The sequence below is a fragment of the Tachypleus tridentatus genome, chromosome 10 (assembly GCF_004210375.1).
Source record: "Tachypleus tridentatus isolate NWPU-2018 chromosome 10, ASM421037v1, whole genome shotgun sequence".
NCBI lineage: Eukaryota > Metazoa > Arthropoda > Merostomata > Xiphosura > Limulidae > Tachypleus > Tachypleus tridentatus.
Window position 1 is genome coordinate 150,381,734 of NC_134834.1, and position 23,757 is coordinate 150,405,490.

Consider the following 23,757-nt stretch of genomic DNA (forward strand, 5'->3'; position numbering starts at 1 on the left):
CCTAACAACACCTACCGATAACGCATTCCCGTAGCCCAATGGACAGAGGGTTGTCGACTTGGAGGTCGAGTAGTGATTGGGCTATCGCTGGACATCGTGCTTTCGTCCAAGCATTCTAGACTGGCCATTGGTGCTCGGAAACTATGGAATATCAAGAAATATATATGTATATACCACTGGACATTGTACCTCCTTTAATATAACAACATATATTGTCATAATTGTTATGTACCACATACAAGTGGAATACAGTAGAGGTAGTCATTATTTTTATGAACCCCATAGTATAGACGTCGCCATATTGAATATTTCGTTTACGTTTTTACATCCTGACATCTTTATTTACTAGCAATATTTTTATTACAAACTATCTGGTTGGTTTTTGACATACTTGTTTGTTATTAACACCATCTGGAGTACTCGTCCCCTGGATTGAAGTTATATAGATTAATGATTAATGAAAGTTTATTGTAGGGCACGAATTGTTAATTCCTTTATTTGTATTTATGAAAAATGTGCATAGAAACTGGAAAACACAAAATGTAAACCCACAAGTTTGAATGAGTTTTCGCACGGAGTCATTAAACCCAGGCACCAAATATGGTGATGATCCATCAAGAGAGGACGAAGTAGTGGAAAAATTCGTAAAAACACATCCATAAAACTGCAAAACTCAAAGCTGAAAATTTATATGGACCTCTGCATGGACCTAGTAAACTCCCACACCAGATTTGGTGAAGGCACAGTCATATCCTGCCAAATAGCTATATGAATGTACAACAGACAGTACTATTGTATTTATATACATTATCTTTATATAGGTTTTTGTTTTTAGTTTTGAAACTTTGAAATATCTTTCACTTCAGTTAGTTCAGTATATATATATTTTACTGAAACACCAAAAGTTGTACCACCTTTTATTCTTGAACAAAAACATTGAGCTATACGAAACAGCTCCAACCAAAAACCTTTACGAGTGTTTCTATTTTTAAAACAGAAAGATTTTCTATATTTAACCACTGCTGTCAGTAAATAAAAGAGAAAATGATGACAATCAAACTAGGTGGGAGTTTATAAATAATGTTGTCTTCCTACACAATATCTGATGGTATAACACTGGGAGAGTTATCTCCTAGGTTAACAACACTGGGAGAATATAATTTCTAGGTTACAAACAGCGGGAGAGGTATCTCCCAGGTTAGCAACAGCTGAAGAGATATCTCCCAGATTAACAAGAGCGGGAGAGATATCTTCCAGGTTAACGACAGCGGGAGAGATATCTCCAAGATTAACGACACTGGGAGAGATACCTCCCAGGTTACCAACAGTGGGAGAGATATCTTCCAGGTTAACAACAGTGGGAGAGACATCTTCTAAGTGAACAACAGTGGAAGAGATATATTCCAGGTTAACAATAGTGGGAGAGATATATGCCAGGTTAACAACAGTGGGGGTGATATCTTCCAGGTTAAAAAAAGCTGAAAAGATATATCACAGGTTAACAAGAGCGGGAGAGATATCTCCAAGATTAACGACACTGGGAGAGATACCTCCCAGGTTAACAACAGTGGGAGAGACATCTTCTAAGTGAACAACAGTGGAAGAGATATATTCCAGGTTAACAACAGTGGGGGTGATATCTTCCAGGTTAAAAAAAGCTGAAAAGATATATCCCAGGTTAACAAGAGCGGGAGAGATATCTCCAAGATTAACGACACTGGGAGAGATACCTCCCAGGTTAACAACAGTGGGACAGATATATCTAAAGTCAATAACAGTGGGAGTGATATCTTCCAGATTAACAACAGTGGGAGTGATATCTTTCAGGTTAGCAACAGTGGGAGAGATATCTTCCAGGTTAACGACAGTGGGAGTGATATCTTCTAGGTTAACGACAGTGTGAGAGATACTTCCAGGTTAACAACAGTGGGAGAGACATCTTCCAAGTGAACAACAGTGGGAGAGATACCTTCCAGGTGAACAACAGTGGAAGAGATATATGCCAGGTTAACAACAGTGGGGGTGATATCTTCCAGGTTAACAACAGTGGGAGAGATATCTTCCAGGTTAACGACAGTGGGAGTGATATCTTCTAGGTTAACGACAGTGGGAGTGATATCTTCTAGGTTAACGACAGTGGGAGAGACATCTTCCAGGTCAACAACACTGGGAGAGATATCTGCCAGGTTAACAACAGGGGGGTGATATCTTCCAGGTTAACAACAGCTGAAGAGATATCTCCCAGGTTAACAAGAGTGGGAGAGATATCTTCCAGGTTAACGACAGCGGGAAAGATACTTCCCAGGTTAACAACAGTGGGAGAGATATATCTAAAGTCAATAACAGTGAGAGTGATATCTTCCAGGTTAACGACAGCGGGAAAGATACTTCCCAGGTTAACAACAGTGGGAGAGATATATCTAAAGTCAATAACAGTGAGAGTGATATCTTCCAGATTAACAACAGTGGGAGTGATATCTTTCAGGTTAACAACAGTGGGAGTGATATCTTCTAGGTTAACGACAGTGGGAGAGATACTTCAAGGTTAACAACAGAGGGAGAGATACTTCCCAGGTTAACAACAGTGGGAGAGATATATCTAAAGTCAATAACAGTGAGAGTGATATCTTCCAGGTTAACAACACTGGGAGAGATATCTTCCAGATTAACAACAGTGGGAGTGATATCTTCTAGGTTAACGACAGTGGGAGAGATACTTCAAGGTTAACAACAGAGGGAGAGACATCTTCCAGGTTAACAACAGGGGGTGATATCTTCCAGGTTAACAACAGCTGAAGAGATATCTCCCAGGTTAACAAGAGCGGGAGAGATACCTCCCAGGTTAACAACAGTGGGAGAGATATAACTAAAGTCAATAACAGTGGGAGTGATATCTTCCAGGTTAACAACAGTGGGAGAGATATATTCCAGGTTAACAACAGTGGGAGAGATATCTTCCAGGTTAACAACAGTGGGAGACGTATTTCCAGGTTAACAACAGTGGGAAAGATATCTTCCAGGTTAACAACACTGGGAGAGATATCTTCCAGGTCAACAACAGTGGGAGAGACATCTTCCAGGTGAACAACAGTGGGAGAGATATCTACCAGGTTAACAACAGTGGGAGACGTATTTCCAGATTAACAACAGTGGGAAAGATATCTTCCAGGTTAGCAACATTGGGAAAGATATCTTCCAGGGCAACAACAGTGGGAGAGATATCTTCCAAGTTAGCCCACCTTTGATCCTGTCAGCAACCAAGATAGCTAAATGAAAACAAGCTTACATGATGAAATTTATTACATTGTGAAACGTTTATTTTACTTCTTGCCTTTCAAACTTGAAAGCTTACAAAATTGTTAAATGTCAACAACCTCTTCGTTACTATGTTGTTACACGTCAACAACCTCTAACGTTACTGTATTGTCACATGCGTACCACCTCTAACGTTACTACGTTGTTACATGTGTACCACCTCTAACACTACTATATTGCCACATGTGTACCACCTCTAACACTACTATATTGCCACATGTGTACCACCTCTAATGTTACTGTGTTGTTACGTGTGTACTACATCTAAATTTAACTATCTTTAAAAAGTAACTTTACGTTTTCACTGTAAACCATGTAGTTGCTATGAAGTGTTATAATTGGTAATTTACTGAATGAATCTTACTTTCTGTGTGATGAACAACGTTGGTACTTCACCTCTCTCTGAATACACTCCACTCACTTCTCTCCACACGAACACCAGGATTTCATGAACTAAAACACTAAGCTTTTTAATCTTCTAACTGCTGTGAAATATCGTATTGGAAGTTAGTTCTCATCTCACGTTTACCCTTTCATTCCAAATATCAAAATTCAAACAATGACGTACTTATCGTGGTTTTAAATATCAGCAATTATTTCTACTTTTTGTCCTTGACATTTCAACACAACATATTTACATGGAATGCAAGAGTTTCATGTTCACTCTTTAATAACCATGGTCTTTTAAAAGATTGACAATTGATTGGTTTTATTTTAAACCACATACTACACATTACAGTGAAACGTCATTAATAAAGGTTTATTTTGTTTTTGAATTTCGCGCAAAGCTACTCAAGGACTATATGCGTTAGCCGTCCCTAATTTGGCAGTGTAAGGCTAGAGGTAAGGCAGCTAGTCATCACCACTTACCGTCAACTCTTGGGCTACTCTTTTACCAACGAATAGTGGGATTGACCGTCACTTTATAAAGCTCCCACGGCTGAAAGGACGAGCATGTTTGGTGCGACGGGGATTCGAACTCGTGACCCTCAGATTACGAGTCGAACGCCTTAAACAACCTGGTTATGCTGGGCCTCATTAATAAGGACACATTTTTTGAAACTTCCTAGTTCTTTCGGATTATTAAGACATCCGGAGAGTCGAATCATTGTTTGAATACAATTGACGCTCTATTAAAATATGTCCCTCGATGGGTAAACGGTAAATCTATGTACTTACAACGCTAAAACCCGTGGAGAAATCCCAGATTTACGTTTAATTCAACTATTAGAATCGTGTACTAGCGACCTATGCAGGTAAAGACGGTAAAAAAGGTGCAAGTTAGGACAAAAAACTAGGAAACAAAACACTTGTTATTATATATGTCTTCAATAAATTATACAAGGGTTATTGATTATGTGGCATGGTGTGTCATTATCTTCATATCAAATATATAGTAAACGTATAGCTTTCTTGTGTAACTTTATACATATGCTGATATTTTTAAGTGCTTTCGTTTTACACCAATGTGACTTCACACAAGTCACGTTCATGACCCCAGGATATCTTTTGTAATTTATAAGTACACCGTAGTGTGAAAGTCATTCTCAAAAAACTGTCATAAACAAGTACATACTGCGAGTGCAGGAGTTTTGTGGTCAGTAATTAGCATCTCGTTTCCTGATCTGATTGACCCTTGTTCAGACGTGTACCCAACCATATTTGTTATAATAAATAGTTATGAAATTTCTCTACAAGGAGCTTCATCAGGGAAATTAGAACATAGCCTGATGTTATTAGAACATAGCCTGATGTTATCTCTATACAAGACAATTGTTTCAGTATTGTTTTTAAAGATACAATTATAACACTATGTAACACAAATTTTGTTCCTGGATAGTATGTGTCATTTCTTAATTGCTTATGTTGTAAAAGTACAGAAAATGGCCATTATTCCCTTCAAACTTTGCTTTTGTGACCTGGATAACGAAATTTAGAAATTAACCTATTTTGTATGTTAAAACGGGAAAAATTTGCACATTTTCATTTACATAAGGTCTGAATAAAACAACATATGAATCAAGATTTACATGTATTTATACTAAAGTTATACAAAAATGTTTAGAAGTGAGTAGTTTTTCGAGATTTGCGACTGTAATGTAAATCACTTTCACGTATCAGGCCCCAAATGTGGTCTCCCATCATGCTTTCGTTATACGCTCCCAAGCAAAGTTTGAAGAGAAAAATTGGTCTTTTCCACTTACTTTAGGCATAAGCAATTGGGAAATAACACATTTTGCCCAGGTACAAGAAAAAGTAAAAAATTTGTTACATAGTGTAATCTACAGTTTGAAAAACTTATTTATTTTAATATTGTTTGTTTGTTGTCAAGAGTGAAGTCACGCAATGGCCTGTTTGTGCTGTGCTCACTACGAATAACGAAACCTGATTTGTTACGTCCAAAGCTCGGAGACTTGCTGCTGAACCAGTGATGGGCTGAATAAAACAGTGCCATAAATTACACTTTATAAGAGTTTTTTATTTTCTACTTTCTAAATATTTGATTGTTTAAAAACAGGAAGTAAACGTGGATTAATGTATTTTTTTCATGTATTATACTATCTAACACAATTCTATCTTTATTAGTACAAGTTGGGCCTGTTGGTGGTTAGCGTACTGAGCTGCGTATTGTAGTGTCTAAGGTTCAAGCAGGCGTTGTTCAGTTGAATATATTCTGCACAATCAGTTGTTGGCTTGTTACAAAACATCATTACCAACCTTGATCAATCCTGTAGGTGGCGGATGCGACAGGCTGGATGTACGTTTGGCTTGTTTTGAATTTCGCGTAAAGCTACACAAAGACTATCTGCGCTAGCCGTCCCTAATTTAGTAGTGTAAGACTAGAGGGAAGGCAACTAGTCATCACCACCCACCGCCAACTCTTGGGCTACTCTTTTACCAACGAATAGTGGGATTGACTGTCACATTATAATGCCCCAACGGCTGAAAGGGCAGGCATGTTTGGTGTGACGGGGATTCGAACCCGCGACCCTCAGATTACGAGTCGAACGCTCTGACCCACCTGGCCATGCCAGGCCATGATATTCGTCTAGTCAGCAGTTCTAAATAAAGAGACGGCTATATCTGATCCTTGGTTTCTCGAACGTGTTATTTAACTCATAAGTCGCATAAGATATTGTTCAACTTAAAACACCAAACATCAAATTTTACTGCAAACAATGCGAGAAACGTGTTTCATCTAGAAACATATATAATGAAGCGTACATTGATTTTTGACACGAATGTACAAAACATAAATAACTTCTGAATAACCGTGATTCTGATCAAGTTTACCTTAAGTAAGTGTACAGAAGGTTGTGCGCCTTCAATTAGACGGTTTTGGAATACGCAATTCAGTAAGTCACGTGACAAGCAGAACCGATTTAAAGTTGCGGAGAAACGGAATGTATCAGAATTACGTATTTATATTGTTTGGTGTTTACGTACGTAATGGTTTACCATCAATAAGTGATTGATTGAAAAATGTATAACAGTTCTTCCCGACCAAAAATATTCATTCACTCTTTTCAAAAAGATGTCTTCAGAATCGGGATTTAGAACTTTTAAGATGAGAATATCTCTTTTACTTAATGTAATTGACATACAAAAGAATATGCACCAACTTGGACATTTTGGGACAACCAACAAGAGCCCTGCAAAAAGTCGTATTCCAGTCGTTGTAAATGTAATAATAACAGGTTAGAATTCGCTAGCACAAAGATTAGTGACAACATTCGTCTCCTCGCTCCCAGGCAGCAGTTACACACTTACACAGATAATAAAAAACAATTTGTTTCTGGAAAAGCAACATAAATCACGTGCACACAAGCTGCTTCCACGACATATCAGTTCAACAGCCACATACCACAGAAGACTTGAAGACTAAAATGTGCATTCACGCAACTCCATACAAAGCCGATCGAAAAGTTGGAACTGCTGCTGAGAAACTAACATTCTCCTACACTATGTGCCTTATTGAAAGTCTATAGGGAGCATTGATATGCTTTGAACATGACAGCCTGACAATTGAAACTACATTACAGGACAGTTATAAATTGCACAATCGTAATACAGAGCATGCCCGGACGTAGCGCTGTGAACAATAATGTTATGGTGAAATTTCTAAATCTTTCTTATATAACATAAGATTCAAACTTTGTAGTTATTAAAAGAAGTAATGTGTTGAGTTTTTTGAGTTTTTGAGTTAATTGAATAAATGTAGTTAATATTTAACAACTATCGAAAGTTTGGCATAATATAAGAAGAAACGTTTACATAACAATATCTTTACCATGGCTTTCTAACATGGATGCAAGCAAAATAAAATAAAGTGAACAAAACCACAAATACGTTTAACATTATTACATGATTTACCACGAATCGTTACCATGAGTTTCACTATACTGACCAAAGACTATGATAACAAAATACTAGACATAATTTTGTAACCATTACCTTATCGAGACAAACTAAATAAAAATAAAATGTTTATCTTCATCGAGTTATTTGTAAAAACGAACACCGTTTCAATAGACAACTTCTATACAAAAACTATATAACTTCAATGGTCATTTTCGAAATAAAACCGTGTCATTTTGACCGCCGTCTTTATGCAGCCCACATACGGGACAGCGGTTCGTTCACGTACTTACAGCGCTAAAATCAAGGATTCGGTTCCCTGCAGTAGACAGTCGAACATGACTACAAACAGACAAACAAATTCACACATCCATACCTGAATCACTGTCATGTCAGAGGTCTAGGACTGGAGTATGTTTGTAAGCAATAAGACGACCAAGTGTGGCAGCCTTGGTGTCAAGTTAGAAATTCTGACATGTCGGGATCAAACCTGGGGTAACAGTCATGTAGGATGAGGAATCCACAAAACATATTGGTCTAAAAACCGTTCAACATTATGAAAAAATTCCACGTCTGTTGACCAGTTCTCCGTGAAAAAAGACAAGTTTCTATCCTGTCTCACGTGTGCTGTGAAATCTTAATTTCTCGCACTATTCCTGTTATTTATTTATGATAATTGTTCACAATTGTTTTCTTTTTTATATCCTGTTTTCCCTACTCCATATTTTCTTGCTAATTGATCTTTAACTGGAATCATTGGTACTAAACATCATTTCTCGTCACATTTTCATCGTTTATAAAAACATAACCTCTTCATAACTAACATTCGATATTCCTGTCGTGTCTCACATCGGAAATGAGACGCACTTACAGCAACAATCCATCCATTGAAAACTAAGCATAATATTTCCGGGTTGTCATGGTGATCTATCATGACGTCACTCAACCTCCTGCATTCCTTCTTCTAAGCTTTAATTAATCATTTCCAGTGCGAAAGAAGGAAGAAAAGGTTACCATTCGAAAGCGCTGGGATCTTAAAATCACTAAAATTACGACTGTACGCATACAACCTTAAAACTATATACATATATACACCAATAGGGTTACTTGTATTACAATTAACTGATAAGTGTCTAGATATTTATGATAATTAATACCTGTGATAATACTGACATAGAACCACAAAACATCAGGGTTACTTGATGTGTGGTTAATACTAATATAGAGACATAAAACATTAAGGTTACTTAACGTGTGGTCAATACTGACATAGAAACATAAAACATCAGGATTACTTAATGTGTGGTTAATACTGACATAGAAACATAAAACATAATGGTTGTTTAATATGTGGTTAATAATGCATCGAACCATTAATAAGTTGTTGTTAACTAGTACACCAGTATTTAAACATTCTACAGTCAGTAACATGTTAACTACTTCACCAACATTTAGATATTACACAGTCAGTAACATGTTCTTAACTAATACACCAACAGTTAGACATTACACAGTCGGTAAGATGTTGTTAACTAGGACACCAACAATTAGACATTACACAGTCAGTAACATGTTGTTAACTAGTACACCAACAATTAGACATTACACAGTCAGTAAGATGTTGCTAACTAATACACCAACAATTAGACATTACACAGTCAGTAAGATGTTGTTAACTAGTACACCAACAATTAGATATTACACAGTCGGTAACATGTTGTTAACTAGTACACCAACAATTAGACATTACACAGTCAGTAAGATGTTGTTAACTAGTACACCAACAATTAGACATTACACAGTCAGTAACATGTTGTTAACTGGTACACCAACAATTAGATATTACACAGTCGGTAATTTGTTGTTAACTAGTACACCAACAATTAGACATTACAACATCAGTAAGATGTTGTTAACTAGGACACCAACAATTAGACATTACAACATCAGTAAGATGTTGTTAACTAGGACACCAACAATTAGACATTACACCAAGAGAGTTGATGAAACCTGGAATTCAATATTTTTAAGCTGGCCAGGTTGTTAGGGTGTTCGACTCTCAATATGTAGGTCGAGAGTTCGAATCCCTCTTCCACAAAACATGCTCATTCAGTTGGCTCTAGGGGTTTATAATGTGACGGTCAATCCCAATATTCGTTGATAACAGAATATACCAAGATTTTGTGGTGGGTGGTAATGAGTAGCTACCTTCCCTCTAGTATTACACTGCTCAATTACGAACGGCTAGTGCAGATAGCCCTCATGTAGCTTTGCGTGAAATAAAAAACAAACGAGACTAAAATATCTGTAAGTCACGTAACAGTGTCTCAGATCTTTCTGCTGTGTTTTCCTTGATTTATTTTTAATTAATTATTTTTTTTTCGTGGCTTCATCAAGGTTGTCGAATTTGAACGTTTCATGATGAAATAGGCAACACGTGAAACAAACAGTCCAATCAGACGTTCGCATAGCCAGATTGCCTATTTCAGTGACATCTTTCGCATGTGTGTTACCTTCTAACTATAGTTTTGAGCGACTAGGATTTCCTGTCATTCACCCAATTTAGCAGATTATAGCTATGTGTTTACGTTATTTATCAGTTAGAAGAGTTCCATAAAAAAAAAACTAAATTAACACCAACTGATTACAATAATGCAGACATGTATAAAGTCCTCTGATTATAAGTTATTTTCTAACATCTTCTAAAACTAGAGCCAACTCTCTCAGCAGGTGAAACAGTTACGTCACAGAAAATTTATTAGTGTACCACTCACCTGTTTTGTATAATAACATTCGTCTTGTTGTGTTCGTTTTTAGTACTCATGAAGGCCGCTATTGTGAGCCGAAATTGGAACAGGGACGATAAAAGCAGAAAAATAACCCACAAGAAACCTGTAACACATAAAGAAAATTCTGAGTTGTGAAACATTTTATACTGATACCAACCAAATTGTGCATAATTACTCTACCAGAGTTTAGGAAAGTTTGAAAGAGACTTTATACACCAATTGTAACAGGTATTAGGAAAGAGACATGAATTAAACAGTAGAAAGAAATATGTTGTTTTTTTTTAATTTGCACACAAGTTTTTATTACCTGCACCCAATAAACGTTTCTTTATTTTATATAATTGATACATGAAACTGTCGATACTTGGTAAAACTCCATAATTACAGAATTGAGGAAATACAAGTCAAGTGTACGCTCACAAGCACTTCATTTACTACAACCATGGTTTCGCCTCATCATATCTGTACCTGATGTAGCCTTTACTTGCAAAACCATGGTTGTAATAAAACTGACAGTTTCTTGTTTTCTTCAGTTTTATTTATTTTATTAAAGACGTTTAACAAGGTTCACCTTTCATCATCAGGTGGTATACAAGACCTGAGGATAAAATCACGTGTGAATCTGTAACCAATAGTAATTTACAAACAGGTAACTAACCAACCGTAAAAAAATACAGTAAATTATCAATGAACTGTCGGATAATAAACAGTTTTAGGCCTCAGTTAATGTTATGAAATTCGTTCTATATACAAGAGAGAAAGGAATTAGAATAGATACAAGCGAACATCTTTGCACATGTTAAGAATAGGGTTAAGTTTTTTATTAACACGACTTCTATTGTTTGTTTATTAATGTTGTCTTCTCTCTTGATGAATTTTACTTGGAAAGAATTAAAACAATCATTGTTGTTAGACACGTGTTTAAAACACGAGATCGAAATTTTGAATGTCCACACAGACGAGTAGAAATATGTGTCTGTCTGTCTCACCAGTATAGTAACTTCTTTATCTGTACATTTTACAGTATACACGTCATGAACTATTGCAATTATAATAAACATTTTAAATATCAGTCGATATTCTCCAGATAAAACTGTAAATAATATTTTAATATCACTTTAATACTCTGTAACTGTTCTAACCAGAAGTTTTTTATGTTAAGGATGAAGTATTAACATACAAGAAACAGGGAAATACTCATAAAAATAATTTTCTAAGTCAGGTTTTGGCTTATTTTAAAATGAAATAATTAGTTTAACAACAATTGAAACCTAGGTTTAGTGTGAATTACAAGAAGCGTAAAGTTTAGTGTGAATTAAAGGAACACAATGTCCAGTGTGTAATACAAGGAACACAATGTCCAGTGTGTAATACAAGGAACACAATGTTCAGTGTGTTTTAGAAGACTGTTTAACAGTTTGTATTCCACTTATTTTTCCATCATGAATTTTATGTTTGGGTTCGTTTGGTTTAAGTGAGAGAAAAACTCGTGAATGACGTTCTGGTTATCAAAGGGTGAAAAAATGTCATCAATATATTGAAAACCAAAAACTGGTTTAGAAAGTGGTTTTGATATCGCAGTAACTTCAATTATTATCACAAATACATTGGCAAGAACTGGTGCTACAAATTTTTTATCATTTGAACTTCATACTGGATATAAGAAAAACCTTAAGTTTTCTTAATATACAGAAGGGTGTACACTTATATCTATTATAATTCTCTTCTCTCTTGTATATAGAGCAAATTTCACTACTTTAACTCGGGCCTAAACGTTTGTTTATTATTCATAAATCTGACAGTTCATTGATAATTTATTGTATTGTTTATGGTTGGTTAGTCACCTGTTTGTAGATTACTATTAGTTATAGATTTACATGAGATCCTGTTTTAAATTAAATTTTGTTATCCTCAGTTCTTGTATACCACATAATGATGACAGGTGAACCTTATTAAACTTCATGAATAAAATAAACATCTTGTTTACTGTGTACAGGTGATAAAAACTCAGGAGAATTTGGGAAAGTTTGAAAGAAGTTATTGTAAGCTCTTTGCAGAAGAGCTCAACTTTAAAGTGAAATGTCTTTTTTTATACAACCACAGACCTATAACGTTAACAGAGATGTACCAACAGCTTTATGTCAGTACTTTACCGACCTTAGTATATTACAGTTTGTTTATACACACTCACAAACTTACAACTATAACACAAATGTACCGACAGTTCTGTTGACTGTCGGATTCCACTTGTACTAAGAATCTTATAAGACCAAAAACGGTAACAAAGATCAGCAACCGATATGAAATAATTTACCAAACAAATAAAGACAGTCTGTAACTAACAGCTGATTTTCTAGAAGTCAAGCATTAACAAGTGTCCAGTTTTTAGGTTCTGAAGTCTGTGTACACTTCACGTAGTACTGAAAAATTAAAAAAAAAAGAGAGAGAGAGAGCTTTATACGTCGATTATAGAATCCTGTTTATCGGTGACCTAAACTACTAGATCTAACAGTGTCAAAATACCAAGCAAACAGCCCGATATGACTGGTATAACTTTATTTGTTGTACAGTTAAGACCACATAACTTTATATTTTTATTTCTAGCCTAGAAACTACTACAGCTGACTTGCACGTACGTGGTTATATTTAGTAACGAACGTACAAGTCTCAAAGTTCTGATTGGTCGATAAACAACAAAGGACGATTTTCAAGTAGGAACAACATTGTTTAGCGAACAGAAAATCCATTCTATATTTGTTTCCACATTTCTTTCTCAAGACGTAACATTATATCAGAAAACCAATGTAGAAAAGTGGTTTTATATTCAGTTATATTTGCAGTGTACGTTAATAGGAATTTAAAACAATAAGTAGATATGGAAATATAGGCATATAATATTGTTTCGTAGCGAAGGCAGTAATGTCAGTAATGTCAAGCGTTTCAATATTAAGGACATTTCACAATGACGTAATCTTAATAATGAAATAAATATTTTACAAAAATAGCGGATAAGTAATGTAAGTATGAAGCTGACATCGTTAGCCTGAGGCCTTATTTTGTGTACGAGCAAACTATTAAGTAGCTTTGTTTATCATTAGGCCTTGTTAAGTTTTTAAAATAATTTGGATGGACGATCACATCACACTGACCAAGGTCATGTTCAAGTACACTTCATCTAATCGCGGATGTTTAATGTGGATATTATTTAATATGAGTTAACAGTATTCATCTAATGGACTCCATAAATTCTTGTTGAGAGCAAGAATAAATAAATTTATAAACAACATTTGATGACTAATGTAAGAATATTGTCCCTAAATAACATGTAAAATGTAGACGTCAATTAGGCTTAAGGTTAACCCAACTGAAAACATTTCTTAGCTGAATATTTACTAATTTATGTTAGAATTATAACTTCAATGATTTACTGAAACTAAGTGCTCTGTAAAAAGAATATATCGGAAAACCATTTCTACTTTAAAATTCTTTAATATCATTAACTATGTTATGAAAACGTAAGCAGTAGATATGCGTGATGAAATAACATCTCAACAAACTTGTGTTTTAAAACATACAGCAGAAAGTTTGTAAAAGTCAGATTAGAAGCCGTCAAATATTATCGAATAACGTCTGTCATTGTTACCAATCAAAGTGTTATGAAATGACAGTGTCTGATATTGTCTTTGTTCGATAACAAATTTCACATTGTTATGTTCGCTTATCAATTACTCAAGAAACTGGGATGCATGTTCAAGGTAGCTAAAGATGGTAAGTGTTATATACGGTAGTCAAACTGATTATAAGACTACGTCTAATCTTTCATCCATTGTTTGTCATGAGAGTTCTGAAAAAAGTTGGTCAACGAAGGCACCGTTTTGATTCCCCGTCATTTTTATGATAAAGCCTGCTGCCAAAATGAAAAATCCAATTTCTTTGTTGATAAATTTGCCAATTTCAAAAATATCCATTTGAAGATGTAGAGACTGTCAGTGTCGTTCAAAAATTAAATCATTAATCAACTTGCTTGGTTCTATTGTATTCACATAGTGATCGTTGCTATCAGACTTTGTTCTGTTTCACAAGAGAACTTACTCTGGCGTTTCAACATGAATTCATTGACAGAAGGTCCGGGATGGCTAAGTGGGTTAAGGGCCTGGCATGGCCTAGCGTGTTAAGGCGTGCGCTTCGTAATCTGAGGGTCACGGGTTCGCGCCCGAGTCGCGCCAAACATGCTCGCCCTCCCAGCCGTGGGGGCGTTATAATGTTACAGTCAATCCCACTTTTCGTTGGTAAAAGAGTAGCCCAAGAGTTGGCGATGGGTGGTGATGACTAGCTGCCTTCCCTCTGGTCTTACACTGCTAAATTAGGGACGGCTAGCACAGATAGCCCTCGAGTAGCTTTGTGCGAAATTCCAAAACAAACAAACAAACAAGCTAAGTGGGTTAAAGCGTTGAAATCGTAATCTGAGGGTCGCGAGTTAAAATCCCCATCGCACCAAACATGCTCGCCCTTTCAGCTTTGGGGGCGTTATAATGTCAATCCCACTATTTGTTGGTAAAAAGAGTAGCCCAAGTGTTGGCGGTGGGTGGTGATGACTAGTTGCCTTCCCTCTAGTTTTACACTACTAAATTAGGAGCGGCTAGCGCAGACAGCCCTCGTGTAGCTTTGCGCGAAATTCAAAAAACAAAGTAACATTGATGGAAATGTATTCAAAGATTCAACCATAAAACTGGCTAAAGAATGGTTGTAGGTTCTGGTGTTAGAAGATAGAGGTCGCAATGAACAACCGTCCTTATGAAAATCCTTTTCTTCAAATTTTAAAAAGACCAAAAAAAAGAAAAAAGAAAAGCTTAATAAATGACTTCCTCGTGTTCTAAAATTCGTTTTTTTTTCAAACACTATCCTTTCACTGATTTGGTTGAACCTGCAGATGTTTTTAAATATCCATCTTTATCTAAAGTTACAATACTGTTTCCATTATGGGAATTACAAAAACATAACAGTACCGTTTTTACTTAAATTCTTTTAACCTTTAAGTTATGTGAACTAAATGTTAGAACATTTTTTTGACAATTATAATTACCATAATAAATCGAGACTATACTTTTAATGTGAATTCTAATATGAAGAAACTATTGGACAGAGTTAGGCCTAATAGAGGAATTATTATTTTGTCTAATTTAAATTTTAAAATGATTATTTTAATGACATTCACTGGATTACCGTATTTTACACCTTATAACACCCACTTTTTTACTTTAAAAATAGGTTGAAATATCCCCATACATCTTCCAAGACAAAAGTGATGGGTTAAGGTAAGAGGTTAGCTTAGGATCTATTCAAAATGGCCTCTCACAACATAAAACATTTAACTAATATTGTCAATATACTCTAGAAAATGTGATGTATTTAACTGTATTTACTCATTAGGTTGAAAGAAATTCAAGGCTACATTAAGGTGTTGGTTGATGAGTCAATAGTTTTTTCTTAAAATTGTCTTTCCAAAATTAGGTTGGGTATCCCACGATGTAGCGTCTTACAAGGCGTAAAATACGGTAACTGAACTGAGGGAAAGAAACTGTAAAATTTGAAAATAACGTTTACATTCATCCAAAAATGTACATTTGTGATTTATTACCAAAATATCTTCAGTGTAAATTTTTAGCATTTAAAAACGGAGTTAAGACGGGCTTACCGTAACGTTTTTAATGATGTAGTCATTGACATGTTCTTGGGAAATATCAGATGTAACATTAATTCTATAATAAGATGAACTGGTAACCGCATTGTATATATAAAACCTCATTACGGTTAAAAATGTCTGTTTAAATTAACTACTTACAGCATGTATAGCCCATCCCGTATAAATCAACCACTACTAATATAATTTTAAAATTTATCCGTATAACTTATAAAAGAAAGACAGAGCCGCCAAACGATATGACCCTGGTCTACTTAAACCGTGAGATTAATTTAGAATACACCAAAATTAAAAATACAACATGAAAAAGACGCCCAGTTACTGAAGATAAATAATAACCAAATGTTTGTGTCTCCTGAGGATATTACAGAAATTTCTTTTTTCTTTTTTTTAGCAATTCCTAAAATTTCATATCAACATATATCTGTCAGTGTTGGTATATATTGAACGATTGATCCGAGAAAAAACTTGATAAGAAATAAAACGTTCCTTTTTCTGAGGGAATCTCACAAAAAAGAAATGTGACTTCCTCAACTGATTGATGAAATATTAAGACGACAGGAATATGAAAGGTAAGAAACACATAAAGATATGAACATGTTTGAGTATATGCTTCTTGTTGTTTAGTTTATATGTAAATATTTATTTATTTATGTTGGTGTTAAGTATATAGTTGAAGTTATTGTACCATATACTGTGTTACAGTAAACCGTCCACATATATAGCACCTAGATATCCTGTGTTACAGTAAACCGTCAACATATATAGTACCTAGATATCTTGTGTTACAGTAAACCGTCAACATATATAGTACCTAGATATCCTGTGCTACAGTAAACCATCCACATATATAGTACCTAGATATCCTGTGTTACAGTAAACCGTCAACATATATAGTACCTAGATATCCTGTGTTACAGTAAACCGTCGACATATATAGTACCTAGATATCCTGTGTTACAGTAAACCGTCAACATATATAGTACCTAGATATCCTGTGTTACAGTAAACCGTCAACATATATAGTACCTAGATATCCTGTGTTACAGTAAACCGTCAACATATATAGTATCTAGATATCCTGTGTTACAGTAAACCGTCAACATACATATAGTACCCAGATATCCTGTGTTACAGTAAACCGTCAACATATATAGTACCTAGATATCCTGTGTTACAGTAAACCACCCACATATATAGTACCTAGATATCCAGTGTTACAGTAAACCTTCCACATATATAGTACCTACATATCCTATGTTACAGTAAATCCTTAACATATATAGTACCTACATTTCCTATGTTACAGTAAACCTTCCACATATATAGTACCTACATATCCTATGTTACAGTAAATTCTTAACATATATAGTACCTACATATCCTGCGTTACAGTAAACCATCCATACACACATATATATATATATAGTTCTAGACATCCTCAAGTATCACTTGACGTGTCACTGGTATCAACAAGGATATATCGATTCCATTAAAAGAAAACTGTTAACTCATGTGAAATATTAGGCACATTAAACATCTACGATTTGATCAGGTGTACTTGAACATGACCTTAGTGAGAATGACATGGTCATCCATTCATATTATTTAAAACAAAACTCAGCAAGGGTTAATGATGAACAAGTCAGCTTCTTATATACAATATTTATGGCACATAACAATGTTATATCATAAAATTGTTTCAGTTACAAAGGTGCATAACAATATGATACATTGTAACATGTGCCCCCTATGTGGCACAGCGGCATATCTCAGGACTTCCAACAGATTCCGATACCTTTGATAGGCAGAGCACAGATAGCCCACTATGTAGCGCTAATGTTAAGTTTAACAAAACAATCATAGCACATAGATATGGAGTTAATTTAAATAATATGATTATATAACAAAATATTAATTAAACGGAAAGTTTAAAATTTGAAGAAATATGAGAAGTTCAGTTTTATAAATTACAGATATAAATATTTTAAACTGATCGGAAAGATGTAGGAACATCGAACAATGCAGAAAATGAAAGAAAGATGTAATTTATTGTATCTGTTTGTTTTTGTTGTTGTTGTTTTTAAATTTCGCGCAAAGCTACACGAGGATTATCTGCGCTAGCCATCCCTAATTTAGCAGTGCAAGACTAGAGGGAAGGCAGCTAGTCATCACCACCAACTGCCAACTCTTGGGCTACTCTTTTACCAACGAATAGCGGGATTGACCGTCACATTATAACGCCCCACGGCTGAAAGGACGAGCATATTTGGTGCGACGGGGATTCGAATCCGCGACCCTCAGATTACGAGTCGAACGCCTTAACCCACGTGGCCATTTATTATGTCAGTGATAACCAACAACGATTACTTTTCTACATCGTAGGTTCTATAATTTCCATTCTACTGTTTGATTTTAGTGCTAATACGGAGTGTCAATCGTATCTTTGCAAAGGCGAATTCAAGGGGGTCCTGCCCCCTTAAACTCTATATTGATCACATATTGTTTTCAGTTTTAATATATAATAAATTCGTTTTCTATCATTTAATTTTAAAAATATTTCCACAAAAATCTATTATATTTGATGTTTTTGTCGTTTTAATGACCATTTTATTAAAAACTCGTATCGATTTTAGCTTTCTAATTTATTGTACCAACTTTAAAAGTTTCTGCCAATCCCTGAGAGAGGGTAAACCTTGTTACACCACTGTGTATACCAATTATATTAAAGGCAAAAACATTCAGTGGAATTGCATTTTTACATATTCTATGTTTTCATATCTTTCATAAATAACTCTACTTTTCCACACCTAAGATACTTCAACACCTTCATTTTATATAAAAACCATAACATTAAAAACCAACTTCTATTTACTTACCTTAAAATTAATACGGCCACAAATTGAAATATCCACAGCCTATTTCAGCAAACAACCAATGAGTTTAACTATAACATGTAGGGCATTAAGCGTAACTGTGACATACAGAGCTCATAAAGTTTGTGATATAGGATTTCCACCCATGGGAAATCACTCTGTAAACTCCTATGAATGTTTATTTTCTCACTATAAGCTGTAGCGAACCGAGACGGCGACGCCTTTTTAACCTCGGTTTCTGTTTGATTCTATTTTCTCATATATTGATTTTTCTAAGCAACTTTCAACGGAAGGTTTATTTGCGAAGATGTTTTAGAACGAGTAAAAGTGAGAGGCTACAGATAAACAAGTTAATTTAGCATCACAAGTTCTAACCTTCACATGTCAAAACATGAAATAGTAATGATCTTAAAGCATATTAAGTTCACTTACAAGTGATAAGTGATATTTTAAAGGTAACAGCTTTTATAGTAGGTTTAAAGGAAGTATTTTTATTAACAAGTACAGTAGTGATTTACGTGTTGGGATGTGGTGGGATAAAAATGGCCGACGCATATTATGCATTACTCAGATCTCTCTTACAACAATGTAAGGGACTCTTATAGGCACCTTACTTGGGTTTTTGAGGTTTTCAAAAACTATTAAATCCTTCAGTTTACTCACAAATGTTAACAAACGATAAAACATAAATCTTAGTGTCATTAATTTCAATAAATATTAAACCAGTTCTCAATATCAATAACAATATCGAGCAACAATTCGTAAACAAACTCGTTTTCAATATAAAGAGAGGCTTTTTTTAATATTTAGATCACGAAATTACATCTCATGTGACTAGCTATTACCATACTTCTAGATAATCTTTCGTAATACATACAAATAAACTGAAAACCAACGTGATTAGTAAAAAGGTGGGCTATCGTTTCAATATAACTAAAAAATTCATACTTGAACATAACAGTAGAAGGAATAATAAATCAATGATATATAAAACCATAACGAAATAAATGAATAATTCGGTATCTCACAACAGTTCTAACCTAGTTTACTGCAATACGAATTACACAATAAGAAGTTAAGCCTAATATTACCATTCAGAGACATGGGGTAACGTTAGGCTTAACTTGTTTTTGAAGCCTCACTGAGAGAATCCTCCTATGCTATGGTAAAGAAGAAAAAAATGATTCATTTTATTACAGTTCGAAATGTAATTTTAAGATTAACCTTTTCAAAAACATTCATAAAGAAAATTTACGCCAACTTTCTCAAATTAAAACTAAATCTCCAGTTTAACACAAAACTTAAAAGTGTAAGAGAAGAAGTTTTAACACAACTGTTAAAAGAAACTAACAAGGAAAAATACAAGGATTGAAACTTCCCGAAAATAAATTCGAACGTTTGGCAACATTTGAGGATTATAACTTTTTTTGAGAATTAATACCATAAAGACTTAACCTTCAACAGAAATGTAGACGAAAAATTAGACAACTTTGTCAATCAGCACAGTATATTAAAATAAACAAACAAGCAAACTCACATTGTAAAGAACATTAACAACAACCATCCAATGTCACAACAGTAAAACAAATTGATATAAAACAACCTTAAAGTTTTATTAATAAAATAATATCAAACACTCAGGCAATGCTCTATAGGCTCTTGTTCACTGGTAACCAAGACATTTCTATAGTTAAACAATCACAAAATTTTAAACACGTCTAGATTTATCGAGTTTTTCGTGCTGTTCAACAATGACACTGCTATCAAATACACACACACTGCCTTATCCGACAAAACAGAAGGTTCTGTTCGACAGTGACACTACTATAAAACACACACGCACGCACACACACACTGCCTTATCCGACAAAACAGAGGGTTCTGTTCAACAATGACACTGCTATAAAACATACACACATAAACACTGCCTTATCTGACAAAACAGAAGTGTTTTTTTTTTTCAGTAATGTCACTGCTAACAAACATATACATTCCCTTATATGAAAATTTACATTTAAAGTTACAAACCTGATATTTTTTGCTGAATCATTGGCAGCAAAATACTACATGAAGCATGAAAAGATCCGTGTAATGTGTAAGTGTCAAAACATATGGATATGATGTGTAAACTAAACTGTAAGTAGTATGGAAACAACATCGATGTGACGCGTAATTATTAGAAGTGTGTGAACCACATGTATGTAATGTTACTGTCAAAGTGTAAAAATACCCATGTAACGTGTTGCTGTTAGAAGTGTAAAAACAACAGTTATGTAACGTGTCGTTGTCAGAATGTGCCATACAATACCTACGTTACGTGTAACAAATTAATCCCATACTAAACCTGACATGGAAGACAAGTGATAAAACAAAGTCGATACATAATATATTCACGTGCATTAAGTAATTTAATTTATATACATCGCTACTGCCAGTTAACATTGTAATATATAATAGTGTGCACATATAATAATATATTTTCGTCATCATTATTCTTAGCGCACTCCCCCTTAGTTGTAAACCTGGACGATTATAGAGCTAAACTCGTATTTTGATTGCATAGTTGGAAAGAGAAATTGTGACGTAGAGACTCAATGTTTTTGGTTTTTTTATTGGCTATGGACTGCAGGTTCCTATTCTTGGTGTAACTTCGATAAGTGTAACTGTAATACACAGCAGAGGGTGAGGGCAATCAAGAAATTAGTTATGCTCCTACGTCACAGGTTCTCTTTTTTTCAATTTTACCCTTCTTAAACAACACACTTAGATCTCTGTTAAATTATGCAGGTTTAAAGTTTGTAATGCAAAGTGGAGATTTGTACTTATTGTTAAAAAGATATTAAACATAGCGTGTTTTACTTTCGGCATTAAAATGTACACAGGGACACACTTAGGGAGAGGCTAGAGGGGGCTCAGCCCCAGGACCCACGGTTTTAATGGGGATCAATTGATAATTTTATTCTATGTAAAACAGAAGGATGTTAAAGGAAGAAACAACAAAAATTATTAGCCCCTGGGCCCTCACACCCTTAAATCCGCCATTAATATATATATATATTCTGGAATAATAGGTCGTGTTTTGTTTAGTTTTAAATACTTAGTGGATCTCTGTTAAAAAACACAATTACAGTTGTTACTTAATTCATACCAATATGTCACGCTAAGTGTCATGTGTCACAGATTAATATATTTAATTTCCTTTCTTCACACGCTACTGACACAACGCACGCTAAACTACGTAAAATATGTTACAAACTTCCAACTAGTAAACGAAAGTGTTTATTCATTGCTTAGCAACACTGTGTTTCTCTCAGAAACATGATAATACAACAACATGCTGTCTCTGGTTGTTACTCATATTTTAAGATACCATGTTGTCTTTGGTGCTTTGTTATATTTTAAGAAAGTATGCAGTCTTTCGTGATTAGTCATATTTTAGAAAAGCATACTGTCTCTGGTGGTTAGTCATATTTTAAGAAAGCATGCAGTCTTTGGTGGTTAGTCATATTTTAAGATAGCATGCTGTTTCTGGTGGTTATTCATATTTTAGGAAAGCGTGCTGTCTCTGATAGTTAGTCATATTTTAAGATAGCATGCTGTCTTTGGTGGTTAGTCATATTTTAAGATAGCATGCTGTCTTTGGTGGTTAGTCATATTTTATGAAAGCATGCTGTCTCTTGTGGTTAGTCATATTTTTGGAAAGCATGCTTTCTCTGGTGGTTAGTCATATTTTAAGATAGAATGCTGTCTTTGGTGGTTAGTCATATTTTAAGATAGCATGCTGTCTTTGGTGGTTAGTCATATTTTAAGATAGCATGCTGTCTCTTTTGGTTTGTTTTGTTTTTAGAGTACCGTTATTTCGACAACTATGACATCTATTTTCACATGTACTTTATATCCACAACTATTGAACAGTTATACATACCACAGTCATTAATAAACTGTCAGGTCCACGAAGTGACTCTCTATCTACTGGTCACAACATTAAATAATAATGCGCACAAAAGTAAAACAAGGAAACTACAATAAAATGTGTTATCGGTCATGTGTTCAATATATTTACATAACGTTTTCCTCAGTACAAAACAACGAATGATTTTTGTTTCCATTATTTCTCTGCAGTTTTCTCGCGCTCTGAAACGTGCCTCAAAGAAATAATAACATCTGACGTAACTGTTCGAGTCTGACGTCACGATCAACGTCTCGCCAATAGTGGTATTTCAGTACACGGCATAGATGCGCCAGTTGCTATAAAATGTAACTGTTTATGTCTGAAACAATACCATAGAAACTACAGTAAACATAAACAGAGGAATATAAGAAACAACAGTTGACGATATCATACAAACTACAATCAACAGAACAATACGAAATACAATTACTAACATTGGCATGGAAACTGCTATAAAAGGAAATTATTTGTAATCGATAGAACAAAAATGAGTCGAACTCCAGGTTGTCTCTTCTCTTCTTCTTATCGTGAAAAGTTAACTTTATCTCTAGTTACATCTATCTTTATAAACAAAACACCATCAGTGGCTGTCTCCAAGCGATCCTGGTTGCTATGGTAACAGTCTTTCGCAGTAAATTAGATCCAAGTCTGTTAACACCCACGTGTCGTCACAAGAGAAGAAACTATGTCTGGAAATTAGAGTAGATAACAAACCCTATCAGCCCTGTGTGACAGCTCTGACCGGCGGACTGATCTGAGTGATAT

The 23,757-nt window shown here is 34.8% G+C and overlaps 1 protein-coding gene across 5 annotated transcripts in view; it reads right to left on the reverse strand.

The window, feature by feature from the left end:
* LOC143230616 (voltage-gated potassium channel subunit beta-2-like) overlaps nt 1–23,757 on the reverse strand; it is a 54,172-nt gene that overhangs the window by 21,538 nt on the left and 8,877 nt on the right. For all 5 annotated transcript variants that reach the window (XR_013016548.1, XM_076464468.1, XM_076464467.1 and 2 more), the window contains exons 2-3: nt 10,449–10,566; nt 16–141 (exon numbers count right to left, since the gene is read on the reverse strand). Coding sequence is in view for 4 of the 5 variants with exons in the window: in XM_076464468.1 (XP_076320583.1) it covers nt 16–141; nt 10,449–10,498 (176 nt within the window). In the remaining variant the exon portion in view is untranslated. The remainder of the gene's footprint in view (nt 1–15; nt 142–10,448; nt 10,567–23,757) is intronic.